This window comes from Choloepus didactylus, chromosome 1, assembly GCF_015220235.1.
Source record: "Choloepus didactylus isolate mChoDid1 chromosome 1, mChoDid1.pri, whole genome shotgun sequence".
NCBI classification, from domain to species: Eukaryota; Metazoa; Chordata; class Mammalia; order Pilosa; family Megalonychidae; genus Choloepus; species Choloepus didactylus.
Window position 1 is genome coordinate 86,701,747 of NC_051307.1, and position 21,049 is coordinate 86,722,795.

Below are 21,049 nucleotides of genomic sequence, written 5' to 3' on the forward strand. Positions count from 1 at the left end.
TGTATCAGCTAAAAACCATTAAGGTTATCCGACCCATTGTTGGTAATGACTCCATGCTACCTGGGCCACTTTCTTAGGTTTTTTGGCTTCTCACAAGCCAGTCTCACCAGATGCCATTGTAATCTCATAAGGCCCAAGTCATTTCTTTAACCTCCTCCAATACAGAATGCTCCCTGCCTGCTCATCACCTTCCATGACAGATTTTCCATTAACTGTCCTTTAAAAGAAACTTGTTCTGACCTTCCATCCCAGGTGTGGACCATAGGTTTTTTTGTTTTTTTTTTAGGAGAAATTCTTCAGGCCCCTTTTAAGGCTCCTGAAACCCAAATCCATTCTTGTGCAGTAAAGGGTCAATGTTTCACAACTTTAACTGGCCTCATTGGGGGAAAGGAAACACATAAAACTATTATTTTAATTTCTTTATTTATCAATAGTATCCAAACAACAACAACAACCAAAAAACCAAAAAAAAAAAAAAAAAAAAAAAACCCAAAAAACAAACAAAACAAAAAAACCAACAAAAAACCAAAAGAATAAGAATCAAGAGTTACAAAAGCAAGTTAAATGCAATATGGAAGCCTACTAAATACAAATACATTTCATACATAGGCGACAGAAGCCTGTTTAACCATTTCTTGAAATCTGACTATTTAAAAAAAAATAGGTATAAAGGAAAGATGTTCAGACCTTGGTCCACACAGGCTTATTAGTAGGTGGAGGAGCCCTGCTTTTCAAAAACAGTATAGTCCAGAGTCAATGACATGTGGGAAGGTTTCCATGGACACTGGATCTCAAAAGACAGTGTAATATGTTTATAAAACCATACACACATACAGAGAAAGCCTGAGGCAGCTTGTAGTCTAAGCCCAGTACTTTCAGAGGGCTGGAGGAACTGGGCCCAATTTAATCCTGTTTATTTGCTCCATGCAAAGCTCTGTGCAAGACTTCCCAAACAAGGCTATTTAGCAGCTTTCCATGAATGGTACTGAGATTACATAATCCTACGGTGCAGACAACAGCTGCCCTATTTACGCAGAAGCAGCAGAGCTCAGGAGGAATGCAGATTTACTTTTAGGAATTCAGTGTTGCAGGGTGGGGATAGTGTTGGGTGGCAACCGCAGTCCTAAATGTGATTGGTGAAGAGACACTCTGCCTTTTCCCTTTAAACAAATTGGTGCTCCTGTTGTCTACCCCCATTGTGTCCAAAGGCTGGCAAAAGGTCTTTTGATTAAGGTGTGCTGCTCTGCATTTTCCCAGGCACTTGGACAGGGAGATACATTTCAGATTGCACAAGTGGGCTTCGAAGAGGGGTTTTAAGTGGGATGATACATAATTGCTCAGACTTCTAAACAAAAGGTTTCTAAACAAAATGGAAACCTATTTAGAAGTAATTCCAATTTAGGCGTTAACAATTTATCACCATGCAGAGCAACCTAAACAATCTCCCCCTGTTTTCTGTACATGAGATCATATGTCAAATTTTTAAAACTTTGTTATTCCAAATGCATCTTAAACATGGTGTGGGAATGGGATTTATAATCAGAGGTCAAAAGATGTAGGAACAACTGACTTCTTGCCAATTCACGGTTTTAAGATTCAATTTTCTTTTTTCTGTCTTGAAATTTGAAACCACTTTTTGTCCTTACCTCTAAAGCAAAAGCTATTTCTGTTTACAAGAAGAGGCTAAACATGAAAGGCAAAAGTGAAGACAAAATGGGGTGGTTCTCTTTCCCACTCTTCCTGGCCAGGCTTTATCCATGAGGGCTCTACATCACAGCACAACCTGCTGAGGTCATACAGACCAAGGTCAAATTTGATCATCTTGTGGTTTGACTGTCTGGCTTGTTACAATAACAAAGTTTCATTTATCCTAAGGAGAAGAGGAAAAATCACAAGAACCTGTTTTCCTCTGGACCGACCAATGACTAGAACTACAGAATGCCTGATTCATCAAATCTAAAGATTAATCAATTCCTACATGTTCACTGAGGAAACTGAGGCCCAGAAATGGGAAGAGATGGCCAAAGTCACTCTCCTAGTTAATGGTGAATCAGTAAGCACACTGGTAGACTGGGGTATCCTAAGCCCTCCTTAGCTGCACATGTCTCTCATCTCCACCTTTTTGGAATAATGACTCACACTGAACTTCTAGGCATACATGAACACAAATTAGCTTTTTGGATCTGAAAATTTTCTATGAAGAATGCTTCTCCCCCCGGCTTCTTTCTGAGGCATCCCCTGCTCCGCTGGCAGTGGTGACCCACTGGAAGGAAGCCAGGGGTAAAACTTGGGGCTGCATCTAATATGTAGCAAATGTGGGGGAGTCCAGGTTATAGGGATTCCTGCACAAGATGCATATCACATGAAGTACCCCAAACTCCTCTCACCTCTGAAATAGTGGGGCTACTGAAAAAAAAGTTACAAAAGCTTAGTTTCTAATAAAGAAAATAAAATATTAAAAGCCACAACAATGATATAATGATAATAATAAAAAATGAAGTTAACCTGCCAAAAAAGAAAGTGTTTTACAGAAAAATAGCACCTTTGGTAAAAAGTATTTTTATAAATTTGGTAAGGTCTCTAAGGGGATTGAAGTATACAAGTATCTGCATCATTTAGGGGGGGACGCTCCCAGAAACTCCATCCAAGCCTAAGGGACACTGGGAAACTAGCAGGATGGATGTGTAACTGGAGGCAGCGGGTGGGGCCATAAGGAGAGGCACAGATGCTGGAGATCTGTCATGCTGATGGCAAAGGGAAGTGACCAGGTGCAGAAGGCATTTCTCTCCATTGACCTTCCCAGGGACAGCCTGGGAAATTCTCTTTGGCATTGCCTGCACTCCCTGCAGCACATTTGTAGCTGCAGTGGACTCAAAAGAGGTTTTTGCACCTGGGTCTGCTCTTCTCCCAACCCTGATGCAGTTGCTTACTCCCCTCTAGCCCCAGACCACCACTTACACATTTTCTCTCAAAGCACTTCTAGAAATGAAGGCTATGGCCCTTCCCCTCTTAGTCAGCCATGCCCATTTCCTTTATTGCCCAAACAAATAAAATTCATTGCTACATAAGTAAAATACTGGTGATTTGGCAATTGTAGCAGACACTTGCATATACTGGATTCAGCGCGTGAGTAGAAGAGAAGGTGCTGGCTTCCAGACACCACTCCCGGATGCCTTCTCATTGTATCTCTTTGGTGCTCATCCTCTTGGTCTTTTCAGCTGTTTCCTTTGAGAAACAAAAGAAAATAAGCATCAGTAAAATATAAAAATTTTTTTGCATTTACCTGGTCCCCAAGACTTTATATTGCACAGACAGGTATGTGCTTATCATGCTGAATTTAGTTCTGTTTATTTGTCTGTCTTCTTCATGGACAATGGAACAACTTCAGGGCAAGGACCATGTCTTATTATTACTCCCCAGTGCTCAGCCAGCACATTGCTTGGCATGTAGGAGCTGTTAAGTGAATTAAGAGGTGACTGTATTGGAACTTCCATGAAACAAGCAGATCAGACATTATTATCCCTATTTTAAGGATGAAGAAAACGATACTAAGTGGAAGTGCTACAAGATATTCAGAATCTAAATCCAGAGAAGTGCTAAGAGCAATGAACTCTGAAGGCAGACGCCTGAGCTTGAATCATGACTGTGTTACATTCAGGGTGATCTTGGGCATATTGTAAACTCTTTTTGTTTCTCGGTGTCCTCAACTATAAAATATATAATAATAATAATATCACCTCTTACAATGGTGCCTGCTTTCTCCAAAGATATACAAATGGTCCATTAGTACATAAAAAGATGCTCAAATCAAAACCACAATGAAAACTACCTCACACCCACTAGAATGGCTAAAATAAAAATTATTGACAATACAAGTATTGGTAAGGAGATATTGGACTCCTAATACATTGCTGGTGGGAATTCTGGAAAACAGTCAGGAATTCCTCAAAAAGTAAAACTAGAGTTACCATAGGATCCAGCAACTCTACTGTTAGGTACATACCCAAAGAGATTGAAAACATATGCCCACACATGTGCACAACTGTCCATTGCAGCATTAATTATAATAGCCCCAAAGTGGAAATAACCCAAAGTCCAACAACCAATGAATGGCAACAAAATGTGGTATATTCGTGATGGAATATTATTCACCCATAAAAAAGGATGAAATACTGATGCATGCTATATCATGTATTAACCCTGAAAACATTATGCTGAGTGAAATAAGCTGGATACAGAGGACAAATATTGTCTGATTCTATTTATATGAAATGTCCAGAATAGGCAAACTAGAGACTCAGAAAATAGATTAGTGGTTGCTAGGGGCTGGGGGTGGGTGGGTAGGAAGAATGGGGAATGATGTTAATGGGTATGGAGTTTCTTCTTGGGGTAATGAAAAGGTTCTGGAATCAGACAGTGGTGACAGTTGCCCAAACTTTGTCGATGTGCTAAAAACCAGTGAATTTTATGGTATGTGAATTATACCTTAACAAAAAACAATTAAATAGGAAAAAAACACCACCATAATGCCTGGCATCTAGCATACACGTAGGTGCTACATCACAGCCCTGACCCTTAATGTTTCAGTGTGCAGCTGGCAGGACTTCTAACTGCCAGCACCTGCGTCTCCGCCTGAGGGCTTTTGCTGGCTGCTGGAGCCTGCTCCACTTCACTCGCAAATGCTGGCAGGCCAGAAATGCCAGCCTGGCAGCAGCTCTCAGCTAATGGCTCTGATGGGAGTTAGTGTATGAATACCCTGGCTCCCTTCCCCCTCAGGCACAGTAACCGTTCCCAGAGTTTCCCAGCAGAATTCAGCTCCCCTTGCTCAGGGTGGTAACTTGCCGGAATACACACTCTTTACTGCTTCCTTGCCTTCTTAGAATCACATCCCAACTCCCCTCTGGTGTTTCCTGGGATTGTCTCCCAAATAAACTATTTGCATGTGAATCCTTGCCTCGGGGTCTCCTTCTGAGGGAACTCACATAAAATAAAGACACTTTAGCCATTGTAAGTCACTTCCTGCTGTCTACTATAATAATTCCTCTACCTTAAAGGAAAGGAATTTCTATTAAGTTTTTCTTTCCCCCTTTTATGGGGTTGTATTCACCTGGAGACTCAAGACTGCCGAAATATGGAAAAACAAAATACACAGAGCTTCTGCTTAAAAAACTGACAATGGGTTTGCACAATATCAGTGCCAATGGCAAAATGCATATAAAGGACAATCAATAAATATGAGTAACATTACTTAGAATAATCAATACATGAGTAACTTATTATTTTAATTGTTAATAGTTATTTACACTTCTGTCAAATATTTCATGTCAATAGTTTAGCAGTTCTTATGACTATTATATTCCTTACAAACTGATATGTCAGAGAGAAGACTTATATTACTAGATCCAGTCTACAGACAGGTTATCTACAGCACAATATCCATTCTTAAAATAATGTGAAAAAGTCAGTGGAAAGATGAGTCCAGGAGTCCAGCACTTCCATGTTTTCTCCAGGTCCTTAGCATAAGATCTCAGCGCGTCATGATTCTTCCAGGAAACTTGTCCCCAAGGAGGCCCTCAACTTAATGACATAGAACTGAACAGAATTTTTATTTATTATCTTCTCAAAAGTCTCTAGGAAAGAGAACCACTAAGTTCCCTGTGGTTGACAATCCCAGGCTATTTTCTGGCCACCCTGGCATTTTACGCAAATCCCTTCTGCTGCAGTCAAAAATCTACAAGTTTCATGCATATGGAATACTAACCATGGTCTAGCCCTGTACTAGGACGGGGGATACAAAGGTGAGTAAGTCACAGAGCCTGTCCTCCAAGAGCTGGCAGTCTTTGGGGCTGGGCACTGGTCCTGACAGGAAACTAGCATTTTTTTAGACCTTGCCCACCTGCAGCCCACCACCTGGCTGATTCTTACTTATGCAGCAACTTGCCAAGTTGTAACCTACATCTGCTGGAGCCTGCCAGACCCCAGAGGACTCCATCAGGGAACTATCTATATCATGGTTTGATACTAATGGTGTGATGGTATCGTTCAGGACCTATTGTATCGAACAGAGCACATCTCCTTGGTCTCCTTGGGTACCAGGAGACCCTTCCCAAGTGGTGGAAGGGCCTGGGTGTCAGCAGCCATACCTGAACTAGCCTGGGGGCTGCCACTCACCTGGTGCTTTTGGAGCTCCTGCACGTATCTGGTCATCTCTTCCTCTGTCTGGGTCTGGAGGCCCTTCTGATTCTTTCCTGCAAAGGAACCAAGGTTCAGAGCAGTAGCAGCAGTGGGAAGTTAATTAGGCATTCCACCAAGATATGCCTTTTAGGTTTTCAATTTCCTGTGGAAGGAAAGGTGAATTACTGAGGCCCATGTTTCTCTGAATAGGAAGGCAGGGAGTGTCCCAGTGCAACTGATACCGCAGAGGTAACATCTGTGAACAAGATAATTTACCCCACCGCTCTCCTCTGGCCTGTTCCTAGTGTGTCATTTAACTGCCCCCAGTGCCTCCAGGCCAGGGCTGGCCCTGCAGAAAAAAACATACTGAAAACCTGGGTCCTGACCCAGGAAATTCCCCTGGGATGTGATTCTCAGCCATTTGCAAGGCCTCAAACATTACAGGGCCTAGAACATTTAAAACAATCAATTGTCTAGCTTCCACCCTCAGATTCTGACTTAATTGATGTGAGGTAGGGCTTGGGCTCTATTATTTTTTAGAGGCTCTTTTGAAGATTCTTATATGCAGCCAAGGTTGATAATCAATGGTTCCCAAACTTACATTGATATAAAAAAAAGTCACCTAGAATATATTTTAAAAACACAGGCTCCCATACTGCCTTTTTTCTTTTTTTGCAAATCCTGAACCAGTAGGTTGGGGATGAAACCCAGGAATCTCTATGTTTATCAAGCATAATTTTTATCATTAGAAAACACTGCGAAGAAATGCCTTCCTGACATTGGCATCAATCTGCCCCGCAGTTTTCCTTGGCTCTAGTGCCACCTGGTTGTACATCCTGATACACCCTTGTTTGCCCTATTTGGATTTGTGACCTGAGACCAGACTGCTAACGTTCAGCTACTGACCTGAAAACCCCTTGGAATGTTGCCTCTGTAACTTCCTCTCATATCCACAGCGTGCAACACCAAGACCTAGTCAGGCTCCCAGGGCACCACCATCTGGATTGCTCTTGATACCCACATACAGAGCTGAACAATCCAGGGAAGGAGGATGAGTGGTTCAGAGCTGTGGGGCTATGGAAATGCACATTGCTCCATGGGGGAGAGCATTTGGCTTTTGCCTGATGCATGGGATAAGGTTTACTACTCATTTATTTATAAACCAGACACCAATTGCCTATATCTTGAAAAGGGAGGGCTACCTTTACAAAGACAGAACAGGAGCAGTTAGGTGTTGAGAGCTACTGCAAGGAGTGTTGGGAAATCAGGCACCAGGCTTTGACATAACAGAAAGAGTACAGGATGCTTCCTAGTTCAAGCAGGCTGGCCCACTGTTTTGAGACATTTTCTGTTGGCTTCATTAGCTGCTGTGTCCTTGGCCTGGCTTCCCTGGCTTGGTCCTATCCTCCAGCAACTTCTAAACGGCCTCTTCCTGCTTCCTCACGTGTACCTGGAACTAGGTTGGCTTCCTATCTCCCTGTACTGAGCACAATCTTGCTCCTGGGCTGTGGGAGACTGGCAAGCCCCTGGTGAGTACTGAGTTCCATTTGTGTTGCTGTGTTCCTTGGGCTCCTTGCTTACAAGAACCTTTTCTTGGGTCCTTGATCTGTCTCCTAGTTAACATCTTACTGGATCTTCCTGAACATCCTGCTCTTTCTTGCCTCAGTTGACTTCTTAAAATATAAATTAATGTTCACCCTGTCTCTCGCATACCTTTTTGGCCTGCTCCCTTCTAATTGACCTTTCTCCACAAATCAAATATGACTCTCCATTCTAGACCTGGCTTCAACACTCTTCTCTGTCTTGCCTCCAATCTGAATGGTCTCCAGTTCTTTGCTGGGGCCCGACTTTGATTCAAGCATCTGTTCTGATCTCTGTCATCACTGTAGCCCCAGGAACCTGATAGGATCCTGAGGTTCCAACATACCCTCAGCCTCTCCACTGGCTCCCCAAATCCCCTCTGACACCTCTATTTCTGTAACCCACCCTTGTCCATGTCCCAACTGCCTCAACTTTCTTTTCTTTTTAGGATTACCCAATTTTGTTAGTTCAAAGAGGTTCTAAGAATATTTTTCCTTTTTCTGCTGGGTATGGCAAGGAAGAGTCACTTGGTCTTCCAATTGTATATTTTATATATAATATTTCCTAAGCTGTCATAAGGATTAAGCGGGTTAATATGCAAAGTGCTTAGAAAAGTGCCTGGCACACAGTCAGCACAAAGTAAGTGTTTGCTTTCATTGTTACCACTCCAATCTCAATCAACATTTTCTCTTGCCCTGGGACTTGGTCTTTCTCATGCCAAGGCTCTGGAGTAAGTTTTGAACTTAATGCATCTGCCATAAGTGCTTTGGCCTCCAGCTGTCCACTGGGAGCTCCGACATTACACGTTTGAGCCCATGACTTGCTCCCCGCGTCCTTCTTCCCAGCCACTGCACTCTTTTCCACCATGCCTGCCCTGGCTTCTCTCATGTTGATTCCATAAAGGACGTTCTCTCCGTGCTGTTCTTTTCTCTGCCGGAGGCACAGCTCACCATCACAGGTCATGGCCGTGCAGACCCAGTTTCCGCAGGCACAGACGCAGCGGTTACAGTCTACCTCGGTCTCAGCTCCATCTGCGTATGTCTCATCCTCCAGGGCACACTCTGTTGGGACCAGAAATAAGGGACAACAGTTTGGGTCTGAGGGTGGAACAGGGGGTCTGTGCTACAGTCTGTGCTCCTTACTCTTTTTTTCCAGACAAAATCTGCCTGTCCCTCAGAGGCACTGTATCTGAGCACACCCCACCAACAACCCAAAGGATTACAGATCCTATCCTCACTGAGGATATGAGGGCTGGGGCCAAGTATAGGGTTATGAAAGGGGATTTTCTCAGCAAGCTCTGCAGAGTACCACCAATCCTCTCTCTCATGGCCCACCTAATGTCTCCACCCCTACAAGCCCCTATTTCTTAGGTTAAGGTGAGGGAATCATACTCTTCTCCGGAGGGTTGAAAGACGGGTTGAGGCACTTCAGGAACTCTTGGAAGCTGAGTTTCCAGTCAGCATTTTCATCAGACAGTTCAATGAGAGCATCGATACAGAGTCCTCTGAAATGAAAGACCGGAGAAATGTGTCAGCAAGACCTTGGCTCTACTTCTGAAGCAAAGGAATTAAGCAACGGGATGCACTTGCTAGCTTATACACTGGAGCCTTTGTAGAAAGTCAAGAAAGTGATTGAGAAAGTTTCTCTCTACACTGACCTCCCACTACCATCATCCATCATGAACACTGGAAGTGTCCAACCTTTATTCTGTTATTCTGGATACTGGATCACTCAAATGTTCCTCCCAAGACAACTAACATTTGCTGAATGATTTTATTCACCTTGACTGATGTGTTCACTACCTGTACACCTTCCACTAACAACTGACTTTCCCCATTGTGTAAGTGTCAAGTCTACCAAACTAGGAACACCAAAATAGAAGAGATATGAAGACATGACATAAAAGGAATATGGGATTGGAAGGAATGTAGAGTCCAAGCAATTATCACCATTATGATCAATCTAGAAAGGGGCTAAAGAGATCTTTCAGGAACTGGGATCTCTTTGTTCTGTCCCTACTGCCTTGGCCTGGATTTGAGTGTGGCTTCCATCACTTACTACCTACATGGCCTTGAACTAGTTATTCAATCTTTCTGAGCCTGTTTCCTCATCTGTAAAATGAGGACAAGGAGCCCTCCTTCCCTGGGATGCTATAAGGATCAAACGCTGCAACTGTTAAAAAAAAAAAAACAATTTTTACAATTACTTTGGGTTATCAAAATAGGAAGGATTTGCAAATCTGATACTTAAAGTCATGGACTTACATTTTACAATAATCCTTTCAGGAGGTGGGCTCTGTGCTTTGATGTCTTTTGAACATAAAAGGTGCTTTCCCTATTTTTAATTTTTATCAATGTATTGGAACCACATCAGAAGTTTCTTAGGGAATTTTATTAATATTTAAAATTAATTAAATTTTATTCATTTTTATTAATAGTCACTCTAGAATAATATCAGAAAAGGGAAGGCACATACATACTCATATTTTAGCAATTAGGGCTCTCTATATGAAATAGCATCTTAAAATCAGAATTAAAGCTATTTTGGACCTAGAGTTAAATAAGTACATTAAGATAATTTGTTCAGAAAATTATCTCTAAAACATCAGTGCAACACTAAGAAATTAACTTTGCTCTCTCGTGACCTTGATAATTTACTTTAAAATTTCATTCTTTCTGCTTTTTAGAGTTTGGGCCAAAAACAATACTTGTTTAATCACTGATGTTCAATACATTAATTCACAATATGAACAGAAAAGGACAGAAGAGAACTCCTATTTTGTTTCTTACTTCACTTTGGCACTGCTAGGTCTTTTGCAGAGAGGAAGGGGTTCACACCCCCTCTTCTATCTGCCCCCCCCTTGTGGATTACTTCCTGACCCCCAGACCCCACCCACCTAAGCAGCTTGTTGTTCTCCTGGTCGGCATAGGTGGTGATGTTGATGGCTGTTTCATTCTGCTCCACAAATTTCAGGAATTCGCTGGAGTCCAAGCGAGAGTCACCATTATCAAAGTTCTAGAAAGAGGACGAAGTGAACTTTAAGGAAAGTTTTGTAGCACCCCAGTTCCATCACCTGCCCCTTGGCCTGACCTGCCTCTGGTTCATCTTACACTTGTCAGGTTCCAAGCTGCCCTGGTCTGGCCTCAGAGAACCACAGAGACAAAGGCTCAAATCCCCGGGACATCCAGAGAAGGTATCTGTGTCTCAAGATGAGAGCGTGAGAGTGCCTGGTCAGAGACCACCGCGGACTTTCCAAATGCAGGAGGGAAGCCTGAACAGAAGCCTGAGCTGCCCAAGAAGCCCGGAGTGTCCAAGCACGCATGGCCCCATCTCTGGCACTGTCCTGCAGACATCCTCAACTTTACTCTTGGATTCAGAGCAGCTACCACACCATGTTCTGAAGCTCTGATGAACATGTAATGGCAGAGTCTAAGGTTGCAAGCTGTGAATGAGAATCTCTGCAGTAGAGACCAGGATGTGCATTTTTAACAAGCACCTCAGAAACGATGCAGATGACAACCTCAGAGCTCACTTTAGGAATCAAAGAACCATTTCTCGCTGCTTGCCTTCCTGTCTCCCTGCCTTGCTCCCAGTGCCTAACTTTGACACTGACAGCCCTTACCAACCACATCAAGAAACCCTAGGCAAAGCCCCAAAATCAATAACCTGCACATGGAGGTAGCACAAAGCCCCCAAGACTCTGTCCTGTGCTGTAGGCCCCACTGGGGATGTGTGCATAGTCCTAAGATGACCCTGTGCAGGCTGTCCCCGGTGGGTGAGCCGATACTCCATGAATGTGAGGCGAGGCGGTAGTGAGCTTGGCTCTTGTTCCCTCTTTGGCCAGAAGCTAAACCAAGACCATAGCCATCCAGGACCATTCAAGATGCCCAGCCCCTATCTACCCTACCCTATCAACAGAAGGAGGATGCTAATTTCAAGGTTTTGATCAAGTTCCAAGTTGGATACTACTCCTCTCCTAATAGCACTAACAGCATTTTCCCTGTCAAATTTTTTCCCTAGGCTGTCTCATACTGCTATCCTGGAGAATGAGCAGCATTTCATGTCACTTTCAAAGTGGCTCCCCAGATGCTATAAGGGGTTATTCTGGAGAAAAATTCCATCCAGATTTCCCGTTAGAAGGGACTCTCTCCTTACATGTCTCACCTAAATTCCACTCTAACAGTGTACATTTTCCCAAGGCCTGTATGGCAGGCATTTATAAAACAACTGCAGAGGCCCTTGTTTAGTACTTATTTATCATTCTCATCCTAATTCCTAGGAACAGGTCTCAGATGTTCTCTATTTACTGTATGTTTACCTGAAGAAACTTCCCTAAGTGTCCACCTTGTGTGGTCTTGATTAATTAAAGGAGGGTAACTGACTAAGGAAGCTCATCCAGGTGCCATTATTAACAGCACAGGACTTTCTTGAGTTCAAGTGTTCCTCGGGCTGGGCAGCCCAGAGACCCCAACACCATTGGGCCCTGATGACAGAGTCAGTGCAGGGAGAAGAGTCTAGCAATATCCACAGGCCTAGTTCAGAGGGCACCAGTGAGCAGCTGGAATCTGGGATACGCAACTATAGCCCAGGCACCTTTCAAAGCCCACAGCAGCGCTGCATGCACACACTTCAAATTCAGTGGGACCAACAATCCAGGAAAGGCCTGGAGCTTACGCGAGGTCCCAGCCTGCATTCTCATAAATGAATTCTTTAACAAAATAAGGGCTCAAATGGGGCTCCAAAGGCCAGATCTGCATGTAGAATCTACAAGAGCACAGAGGTCAGGCACTTGCCCCAGAACCAGCCTGGAATGCCCAGACCTGCCTGTGATGTTATGATCTTGGACTATGAATTCACTTGGCCTCTGTACAGCCAACCAGTTACAAAGGCATTATGATTCTACTTACCAGCTCTGCATTTGAGGTAGCAACACTTTTCTTGCATGACATCATAGGGCTATGGAAAGGTAGGAAGGTGTGTGTTATAAAACCCATGCTGGGTCTTATTGTGTGTTTGGAGGCTTCCAGAGATGGGCTGAGCCAGGCTGGGCTCCACTCATGCAAAGCAGCTGGGGAAATGGGATGTGATGCCAGGAAAAGGGAGAAGTCTGGCTCCAGCTTCAGCCCTGGTCACCAGAGTCACACAGTGTATGTCTGACATGGCCATGAAGGACTCTTTCTTCCTGGGGTCTTCCCTTCTTTATTCTGTTATACTTTCATCTAAGAGATAGTGACTGAATCTCCAGTTGAGGTGAAAGTCATATTTTGGCCTTATCCAAATTTGGGTTAGATTTGCTTTTCTACTAATTTTGATGTAAGGAAATGAAAGCTGGGCCAGAGAACAATTCACTGTTCCAGGAACAGTCTCTTTGAGTGATCAGATCTCTTCCCGATAGCTGTTTCACATGGCGGGAGGGAGTCTTCCTTTGAAGACAGAACCATGTAGGCCCATGATAACCATCAAAGTAGAGAGTGAACCCTCCAGTTTTCTTCTGGAAGACACTGCCAGGGAGTCTGGGAAGAGCAAGCTTTGTGTTTGTCAGTCATTATAAGTTTTCCTAGTTTGAAGTGAGAATGCCATAGAGAAAAGCCACTTTCTAGAGGGGACTTGCAGCCTGTTAGAGTGAGTTACTGAAGGAGGAGGTGAAGATGTATTGACGGGGAGCATGGCCCAGGTACTTGGGAATTAAATCTAATAGCCTGTGTCAGTGATACCAGAGGCAAGTTGCCACCAAAAGGGCCACTACAAATGGATACAAGATCTCAAGTGTCCCCTCGAAAGAGTGGCCTGGGCTCCAGCACCCCTGCTATGATCGCCAAGACAAAGTCGCTGCTCACAACAGACCCTGCAGGGGACATTTCCTCAGCTTTTGAAAAATTATTTTCTTTATGTTACTTTCTGTTCCTGTCTGACTCTCAGTTTGGTAATATGAAGTGTTTTTCTGTGGAAAAGGAACCACGCCCTCCCCCCACCCCAACCCCTGCTCAAAGGCTCTGTAATGTGGGAGTGGTAGAGACAAGAGGACAGGGAAGGACTGAGTTTTCTCAGGCAGGTGTGACCTAGAAAACTTGGAATCCTGAGACACGCTTTCTGCCAGAGGAGAGAAATCTCTATCTAAGGACAATGAAACAAGCGAAGTCTTAACTGACCAAATACCCTTTTCCAACCTAACCCAGTATTTCTCCATCTGTGGGTCCATAATCAAGTGAGTTAGAAAGAGGAGTCCACAGACTAGAGTGGTGTTGACCATAGCTGGTGGCCTCAAAGCTGCCCAGATGCCTCTCACGTGTCTGGAGCTGCTCCTGGCCAGCTGGGTCCTGGGGCGTCAGGCACTGAAAGCGTGTGGGGGAGTGTGTGTCTACTGACAGGGGTCTGAGGTCATCTACCGAGAGATGTGTGTCTGTAAGTGAAGGGGACTTGGGTGTCCACGTGGGTATGTGGGTATCTGAGTGTGTGTCTGTGTGATGGCTGTGTCTCTGTGGGGGTGAGGGTGTCCTATGTGGGGTATGAATAGCTGTGATGTACAATATGTGTGCTCCTGTGTGTGTATGTTTATCTCCGTGTACAATGTACAGATGTGTGTGTCTGTGCTCTTGTCAATTGGCTGGCAGGTCTTCTAACAACTGTCTTAAGCTCCATGAAAGATCGTGATGCCACAATGGCCCTACCTATCTAAGTTGCTAGATACTATTTCCTCCTTCATCTCCCTTTTTGAAAGCAGCATCTTGCCTGCCCCAATTGGACTGATGTATCTCTTCAACTAAATACGATGGAGGCAGCAACAACTGGCTCATGAAGAATCTCTGGTCCAATGAAATGCCAGTCCACTGACTCATCTCTATTGAAGGGGAGCTCTGCAGGCCATGGATGTCAACCTGATGACTTACTGAAATGTCAAACTGGGTGGGAAAGAGCTGAAAGGGCTTGGGTCCAGGTGAGATTAGAAGGTATTTTCTATCAGCAGCTTTTATGGCTTTAACTGCCCAAAGGCAGCTGCAGGTGTAGTTAGGCCCCAGAGGCTCGAATGATCAAACTGGTCAGAAGGCAACAATGGTAGCTTCAGGGACCGATCTGTGCTGAGGGAATATTCAGGGGACTCGCAGTGTCTGAACTTCCCTGTGGCCTGGGAAGATGTGATCAAGCAATGGGAGGAAGAAATCCTCCTTTCTGGGGCTGGACAGTTTTGACCCCCAACTCTGAATTACCTTAAAGTACTTGTCTAGGATTTCACTGTAGTTGCTGCCTTTAGAGAACCAGCCATCCGGAACGATCTCGGCTTCCAGCCACTGGATGATTCGACGTCGGAGTTCATCGCGGTTGGACTGGTAGCAAACGACTGCAGGAGAGGGAAAGAGGTCAGCTGAGTGGTGAGAGGACCCCAATGTCACGAGCACCTATTGCAAGGGTCTCACTAACCCTTCATTGCACTCCAGGGAGATAAGATTATCACACATTTTACAGAGTTAAAGTAAACCCAGCCCAGAGAACACAAGTGGAACAAGTCTAACCCAGGATTCCAGCTCATGTCTCTATAAAATCTATCAAGATTGAGAAGATTGAAACTGAGGAATTAGGTTGCCTAGGTGAGAAAAATAAAGGACACTTACATTAACTTCAGGAAGCTGGAGATAAAAAAAAAATCAGTTCCTCAAAAGAACAGCTCTCTTGGCTCAAAGATGAGCTGAAATAATACACATGGCTAAATGAGACTATTACAACTCTTTATGCCACTGGATTTCTGCCTTTCTACATATAGCATTTTCCTCCCTCACCAACCGCGTCTATCAAACCTTTTTCCCACTTAAAATTTTACATCTGCATCATCCTTTATTACAAACAACAGAAAACTAGGCCATGTTTAAGCGCTGCTCTGCAGAACTGCTACAAGCCACACTGAAACGAAGGCTGGGCCTGCGAGTCAGGTGGATGGAGAAGCAGAGAAGTGAAAGCCTTGGCAGAAGGGAGTTCCTGGAAGAGAACACGTTGGCTGATGAAAAGGGCACTGGGCCAGGAGAATAAAAATCTGGGGACTCTTCTCCACTCGGCTCTTTCCCAGCTGTGTGATTTGGGGAAATTCACTTAACCCCATGAGCCTCAATTACCATATCTATAATATCTATATATTAATATAATATTGATATATTATGTATATTAGTAATAAAAATATATATAATATCTATAATAAAAGCTACCTCACAAGGTTGTTGTGAGGATCTATGGAAAAAGTACAAGGAGCCTGTCACTATAAACCACAACAGCATTTAAATTTTTATTAAGAGAAGGAGTCTCACTGGCATCTCCAATGATCTCCCGGTTCATACGGGGTTGTGCTTTCCAATTCTTCTGGCTCCGTTACAGCAACACGTCTTACAGGCTTTCCTGTCCTTGCAGTTCAATCACAACTCAGGAAAAATGGAAAACACAGCCAACATTCTGACCCCAGCAGCTGCTTCAATTGGCAGCACAAAGAAATGCAGTTTTGCAGCTTTTCTGAACTGTGCAGAGAAGTGACCAGTTCAGGGTTACAAGTTCTGATACACGGAAGATCCTTTGAGCTCTGGGAGGGATTACAGAATGCAAAATGTCCATCATGAAAAGAATTTTCTCCCTTAGGTGCAATTTGTTAGCAAAAACAGGCACTCACCTGGGCTGGCAGACGGACTTACGGGTTTCTTCTCTGTAAGACGAAAGGAGAAAATATGTAAACAGTGAAGAAAAAAGAAAATGTCTGGGTATTATACTAGGATTAAAACTGCCCAATTTGTAACTTTTTCATCATTTTGTCTTGAGCTGGTCTTCTCTCCTTCTTCTAGGGCTTCAGTATGGGGATCTTTTATTTCCTGATTTGTCTGACATTTTAGGCTGAGGGGTGGAAGGGTCACTGGGATTTTGTGAGTTCACATAAAGAATCATTATATAAGGACAGGGAAACAGAGTGGAGACCAACGCTGGGGAAACAGTTTCTTGTTTCTCCAGGAAAGTTCAAGGCTGAGAGAGGGTGGGTGGGGCAGGGGCTTGGCAGTGAACTTGTGTCTAATTAGCAACAAGCTCAGGGGGGCCGAAAAGGCTTGGGACCCCTTTCCTCTTATCCTAATGATAGTGGTTTAAGTTCAAAATAAACACATAATATTACCAGTGCTGAGTGGTGCCTAAATTTAAAAAAACATGGAAAAAGTGAAAATTACATGTTTTCTTAAAAGGTACAGAATTCATTTATGGACTTCCTTATTATTCTTGATTATTGATGTGGTCCCCTTTTCTACTATCCTGTTGCAAACAGTTCTGGAAGGCCTCTAGGAGTCTGACTGCTGGAAGCCCTGGGAAGAAGCCTGGGCCGCCCAGAGCAAACCTAGTATCTCATGAGCGACAAGAGGACGTATCTCCAAACAACCAGGTGGTCTCCATGACTTTGGGCTGCTGAGGTCAGGGTAGAAAGGACTCCAGGAGGCCGGGTTGCACTCTTCTGTTCCTTGGCTCCCCATGGCTGGGCTGCGATGCAGTGACGAGAGCACATCTTACCTTTGCAGTGTCCATCGTAATCAACCTGGATTTTGGATCCAGTGAGGCAGGCGTCTCGATGCAGCTCACAGTGGTTGAGGTAGGTCTTGCCGTTGCTGCCACACACAGGCCGCTTGTGAGGTTTGCATTGCTGAAAGAGACCCGCCGGGGATGTTCATGCAGTCACAGACGGCAAAACACACAGGCACACGGATACAGAGCCATCTGTGAGGGAGTCTCCACCAACAGAGACAGAGCCTCTGTTCCACCAGGGCATGGGGAACCATTGGGGAACAACCCCACCCCAGTGCCCCCTAGTTCCCCCAGAGCCCTCTGTGTTGATCACAGTACAGGATCATCTCTTCTACTCAGCGAAGAAACATACCCCCCCATCTCATCAAATTAGCAGGAAGGGTATTTAATTGGGAGTCAGGAATCTGGACCGTCTGCCACTGGGAAAAGTCTTTGGATGATCTAAGATCCCTTAAAATTCCAATGTTCTGTGACACAAAACAGCCAGAACTGAGAGCTGGGAATGTGAGGACTGAAAGACTGGCAAACAGACACACACACACACACAGACACACACACACACACAGACACACAGACACACACACACACACAGACACACACACACACAGACACACACTCCCTCTCCCTCTTTCTCTCTCTCTCTCCTGGAGCCTAACTATAGGGATCTTTGCTCCTTTGCTCTCACGCTTTTTTGAGGCCATTTTGTTTTCTTCCTATTCTCACAACTCCTGTTGTGAGGCTCAGGGTGAGGGGTAGGGGGTGCTTGGGTCTTTGTAAAGTAGAACAAAGAATCATTAGGGACAAGGAAATGGGATAAAGTTCACTTGGCAACTAGGTTCTGCCTTGGCTATTTCAAGTGCCAAGGTCACAGGCAAGCTCAGTTTCTTTAGACTTTTGTAATTTCTAAAAGGGAATGGGGGAAGTAATTTCAGCTCAGACCTAATAAAGAGACCGACACAAGAAAGAGCAATGGAAGGGTTTCCAATGGAAATGGAAAGGTTTTCTAGCCCAACCTCTCCAGTTTATAGATGACAATACTAAAGCCCAGGAAGACAAACTTTTATTCATTTAACCAATATTTATTATTGAGTGTCTACCATGTGCTGCATGCTGAGCACCCAGTGGAAACGGATTTGCTCAAAATCACACAACTCATATGCAGCTTAAAACTAAATGTCAGGTCTTCAGACCCCAAGCCCAGGCTCAGGCCACCCTAGTGGCCAGGTATACCTCTAGTGGGGTCCTCCCAGCAGGACCTGGTTCTCAGGTTTCTGGGCTAGAGGCTCTCTTTCTGTGGCAATGGATCAGGAGCCTTAACCTGAGAACTAAGATGAGAGTAATCATTTACAAAGAGATGTGTGCTTCTAGGCCATAGGTTAGTTTCACAGGAGGGGAAAAGGAATAAGCATATATCCAGGGTACTTATGAACCTATCAGAATCCTGCCTACAAAAGAGGCAAACAAGGGATTTCTCAAAAGCTCACATTACTTTTAAGTTTCATTTTTTAAAAACTTGCAAAACCTGTATTCTGTCTACTTTTTAAAATAAGGATGCATATCCTTTGACATGGCAAGCCTATTTATAGCAAGCAATCCTACAGAAATTAAAGCAACAGCATGTAAGGATTTTTTACATAAAGTGTGTTATTGTTTGCAGTGGTAGAAAAACATCCAAGAAATAACCTAATGTCCATCTATAGGAAAACAGTTGAATAAATAGGGTTCTTTTATATTGTTAAATATTATGCAGCTGTTAAAAAACGAGTTAGAACTATATGTACTGACCTGGAGGGTTATCCATGGTATATTAATGAGTGAAAAAAACGCATGTTACACATATCTATATATCTTACTGTGACCCCATTTTTGTAAAAATTAGAGAGAAATTACGTTTCTATTAGCATAGGGTAAAAAAAATATGTGAAACAATATATAACAAACTGTTTAATACTGGTTGCCTCAGACTAATGGGACTGGAGGGTTGTGGAGAAAGATTATTTATTTTATCCTTATAAATATCTGTACTATTTGACTTATATAAAACAATCGTTAATTTCGTAATTAAAAAAAATCTTATAAGGCAAAACATTTTAAAAACAAACAAACAAACAAAATACTCACATTCACATCTGATGTTTAACCCCTGGGATAAAAATTCCACGTGTCTTATGGTTGGTTTTACAGAAAGGGGGGTGGTGGTGCTGGGAAGCACACATGGAGGGTACTTGTGCTTTTACAAAGAGAATGAAACAGTTGGCATTGCCTTGCTGACTTACAGCTCCAGCAAGGTAAAGCTACCCGTGCTCTGCCATTGTCTGCTGTCCTTGACCTCCGGCTTACCTCAATGCAGAGGCAGGTGGGTTCTCCCTTTTCTGTGACCGCACACTCCCGGCCGGCTCCACAAAATACATTGGCACAGATCTTGGATTTGCTCCTGAGTTCTTCCTGAAACAAAATCATAAAGGAAACCATATCACTGAGATAAGCCCATCACAGATGAGCCAATGTTAGCGATTATCTTTCAGGCTTGGGCTGTGGCTTGAGGTCGTGGCTTGTGGTGGTTGAGAGGCTCTTGAAGAGCCAGAAGCTTTCCCCAGTAGCCTGTACCACACTCTCTGGCACTGTTCTAGCCCAGGTACAGGTAGCTCTGAGTCACTAAGATTGTTTCTTGAAGAGCAAGAGCTCCTTTTGCTGGCTTCCTTTCTTCTACTAACATTTACTGAGTGCCAATTATAGGCCAACACTTCACTAAAGGCTGGAGATATAAAGGCACAGTCTCTATCCACAAGAAATTCCATGTCTCTTAGAGGACACTCACAAATAAAGAGCAACATGGAAGTAATATGCAAATGCAACAACAGGAGCACCAAGGAGCCAGAAAGGAGGAAGGTGAGGATCAAATAAGACTTTCTAAAGATAAGATGCCTTAACTGTTTCTTAAAGGACAAGCAAGAGTAAGCCAGGCAGCAATGGAAACACCTGAGAGAAAGAACAGTATCTGAAGGACCAAAACTTCAGAGTGGTGTTCAAGGCAGCGTCATCTCAAAGGGCTACAGAAAGATAGTGGCTAAACCACTGGAAACATGCTGTTATTCACTCAGCCACCTGTCCACCTCTGCCTCTGGCTTTAAGACCCAAAGAGATAACCACCTGACAGTAGAATGATCCTCAAGCTACTTGCTGGACAGAATTCTTGTTCAGGTGTATGAACCAGCTAGGCAGAGAACGGTCTCAGTCTGAATATTTGTAAGCATATATTTGTAGGTGACACACTCATTCCCCCACATTAATTGGTGACAAAAAGCCAGCCCTGCCTCAATTGCCATTCAGTCTGCAGTAGTGGTGGTTAACAATGGAGAATGTGCATTTTCCAGCCCCCCTCCCAGACTGACTGAGCAGGCATAGTTACTGAAGGCCTACAGGCCCAAGCCCCAGGGCTGTCATTCACTGTGACAAAACCAACAAAGATGTCAGGAGCTGTGAGGATATCATGTGACTGGCTGTGGTAAAGGCAGGGATGGAGCCTAAGAGTCCCCCATCCAGGCCATGTCTACTATATTATACTAAGAACTCACACCCACAAAGCTTTTAACAGTAAAATTTTTGCAATCAGTAAATATTTTATATCCAGGATTAGCTCAAAAAAGCAAAAACAAAGTAGATGCTTGAGCACTGAGGACCTGTGTCCAATAAAGCTGGTCTGCTGCCACCTGGAGGCTGCTTTGGGAACTCCAGGTTATTATTTTCTCAAATAAGCCATCTT

General features: G+C 43.8%; 1 protein-coding gene across 4 annotated transcripts in view; it reads right to left on the bottom strand.

The window, feature by feature from the left end:
* Nucleotides 1–492: 492 nt before the first annotated feature.
* Nucleotides 493–21,049, bottom strand: part of FSTL1 (follistatin like 1) — a 78,702-nt gene continuing 58,145 nt past the window's right edge. For 2 of the 4 annotated variants that reach the window (XM_037836303.1, XM_037836293.1), the window contains exons 3-9: nt 19,627–19,731; nt 17,275–17,404; nt 16,400–16,432; nt 14,961–15,091; nt 10,652–10,770; nt 9,147–9,259; nt 6,270–8,816 (exon numbers count right to left, since the gene is read on the bottom strand). In XM_037836303.1, coding sequence (XP_037692231.1) covers nt 8,362–8,816; nt 9,147–9,259; nt 10,652–10,770; nt 14,961–15,091; nt 16,400–16,432; nt 17,275–17,404; nt 19,627–19,731 — 1,086 coding nt within the window. In that variant the 3' untranslated portion in view covers nt 6,270–8,361. Of the gene's footprint in view, nt 3,226–6,171; nt 6,249–6,269; nt 8,817–9,146; nt 9,260–10,651; nt 10,771–14,960; nt 15,092–16,046; nt 16,267–16,399; nt 16,433–17,274; nt 17,405–19,626; nt 19,732–21,049 lie in introns of those variants that run through there. The other 2 variants (XM_037836309.1, XM_037836318.1) reach the window with 2 other exon arrangements.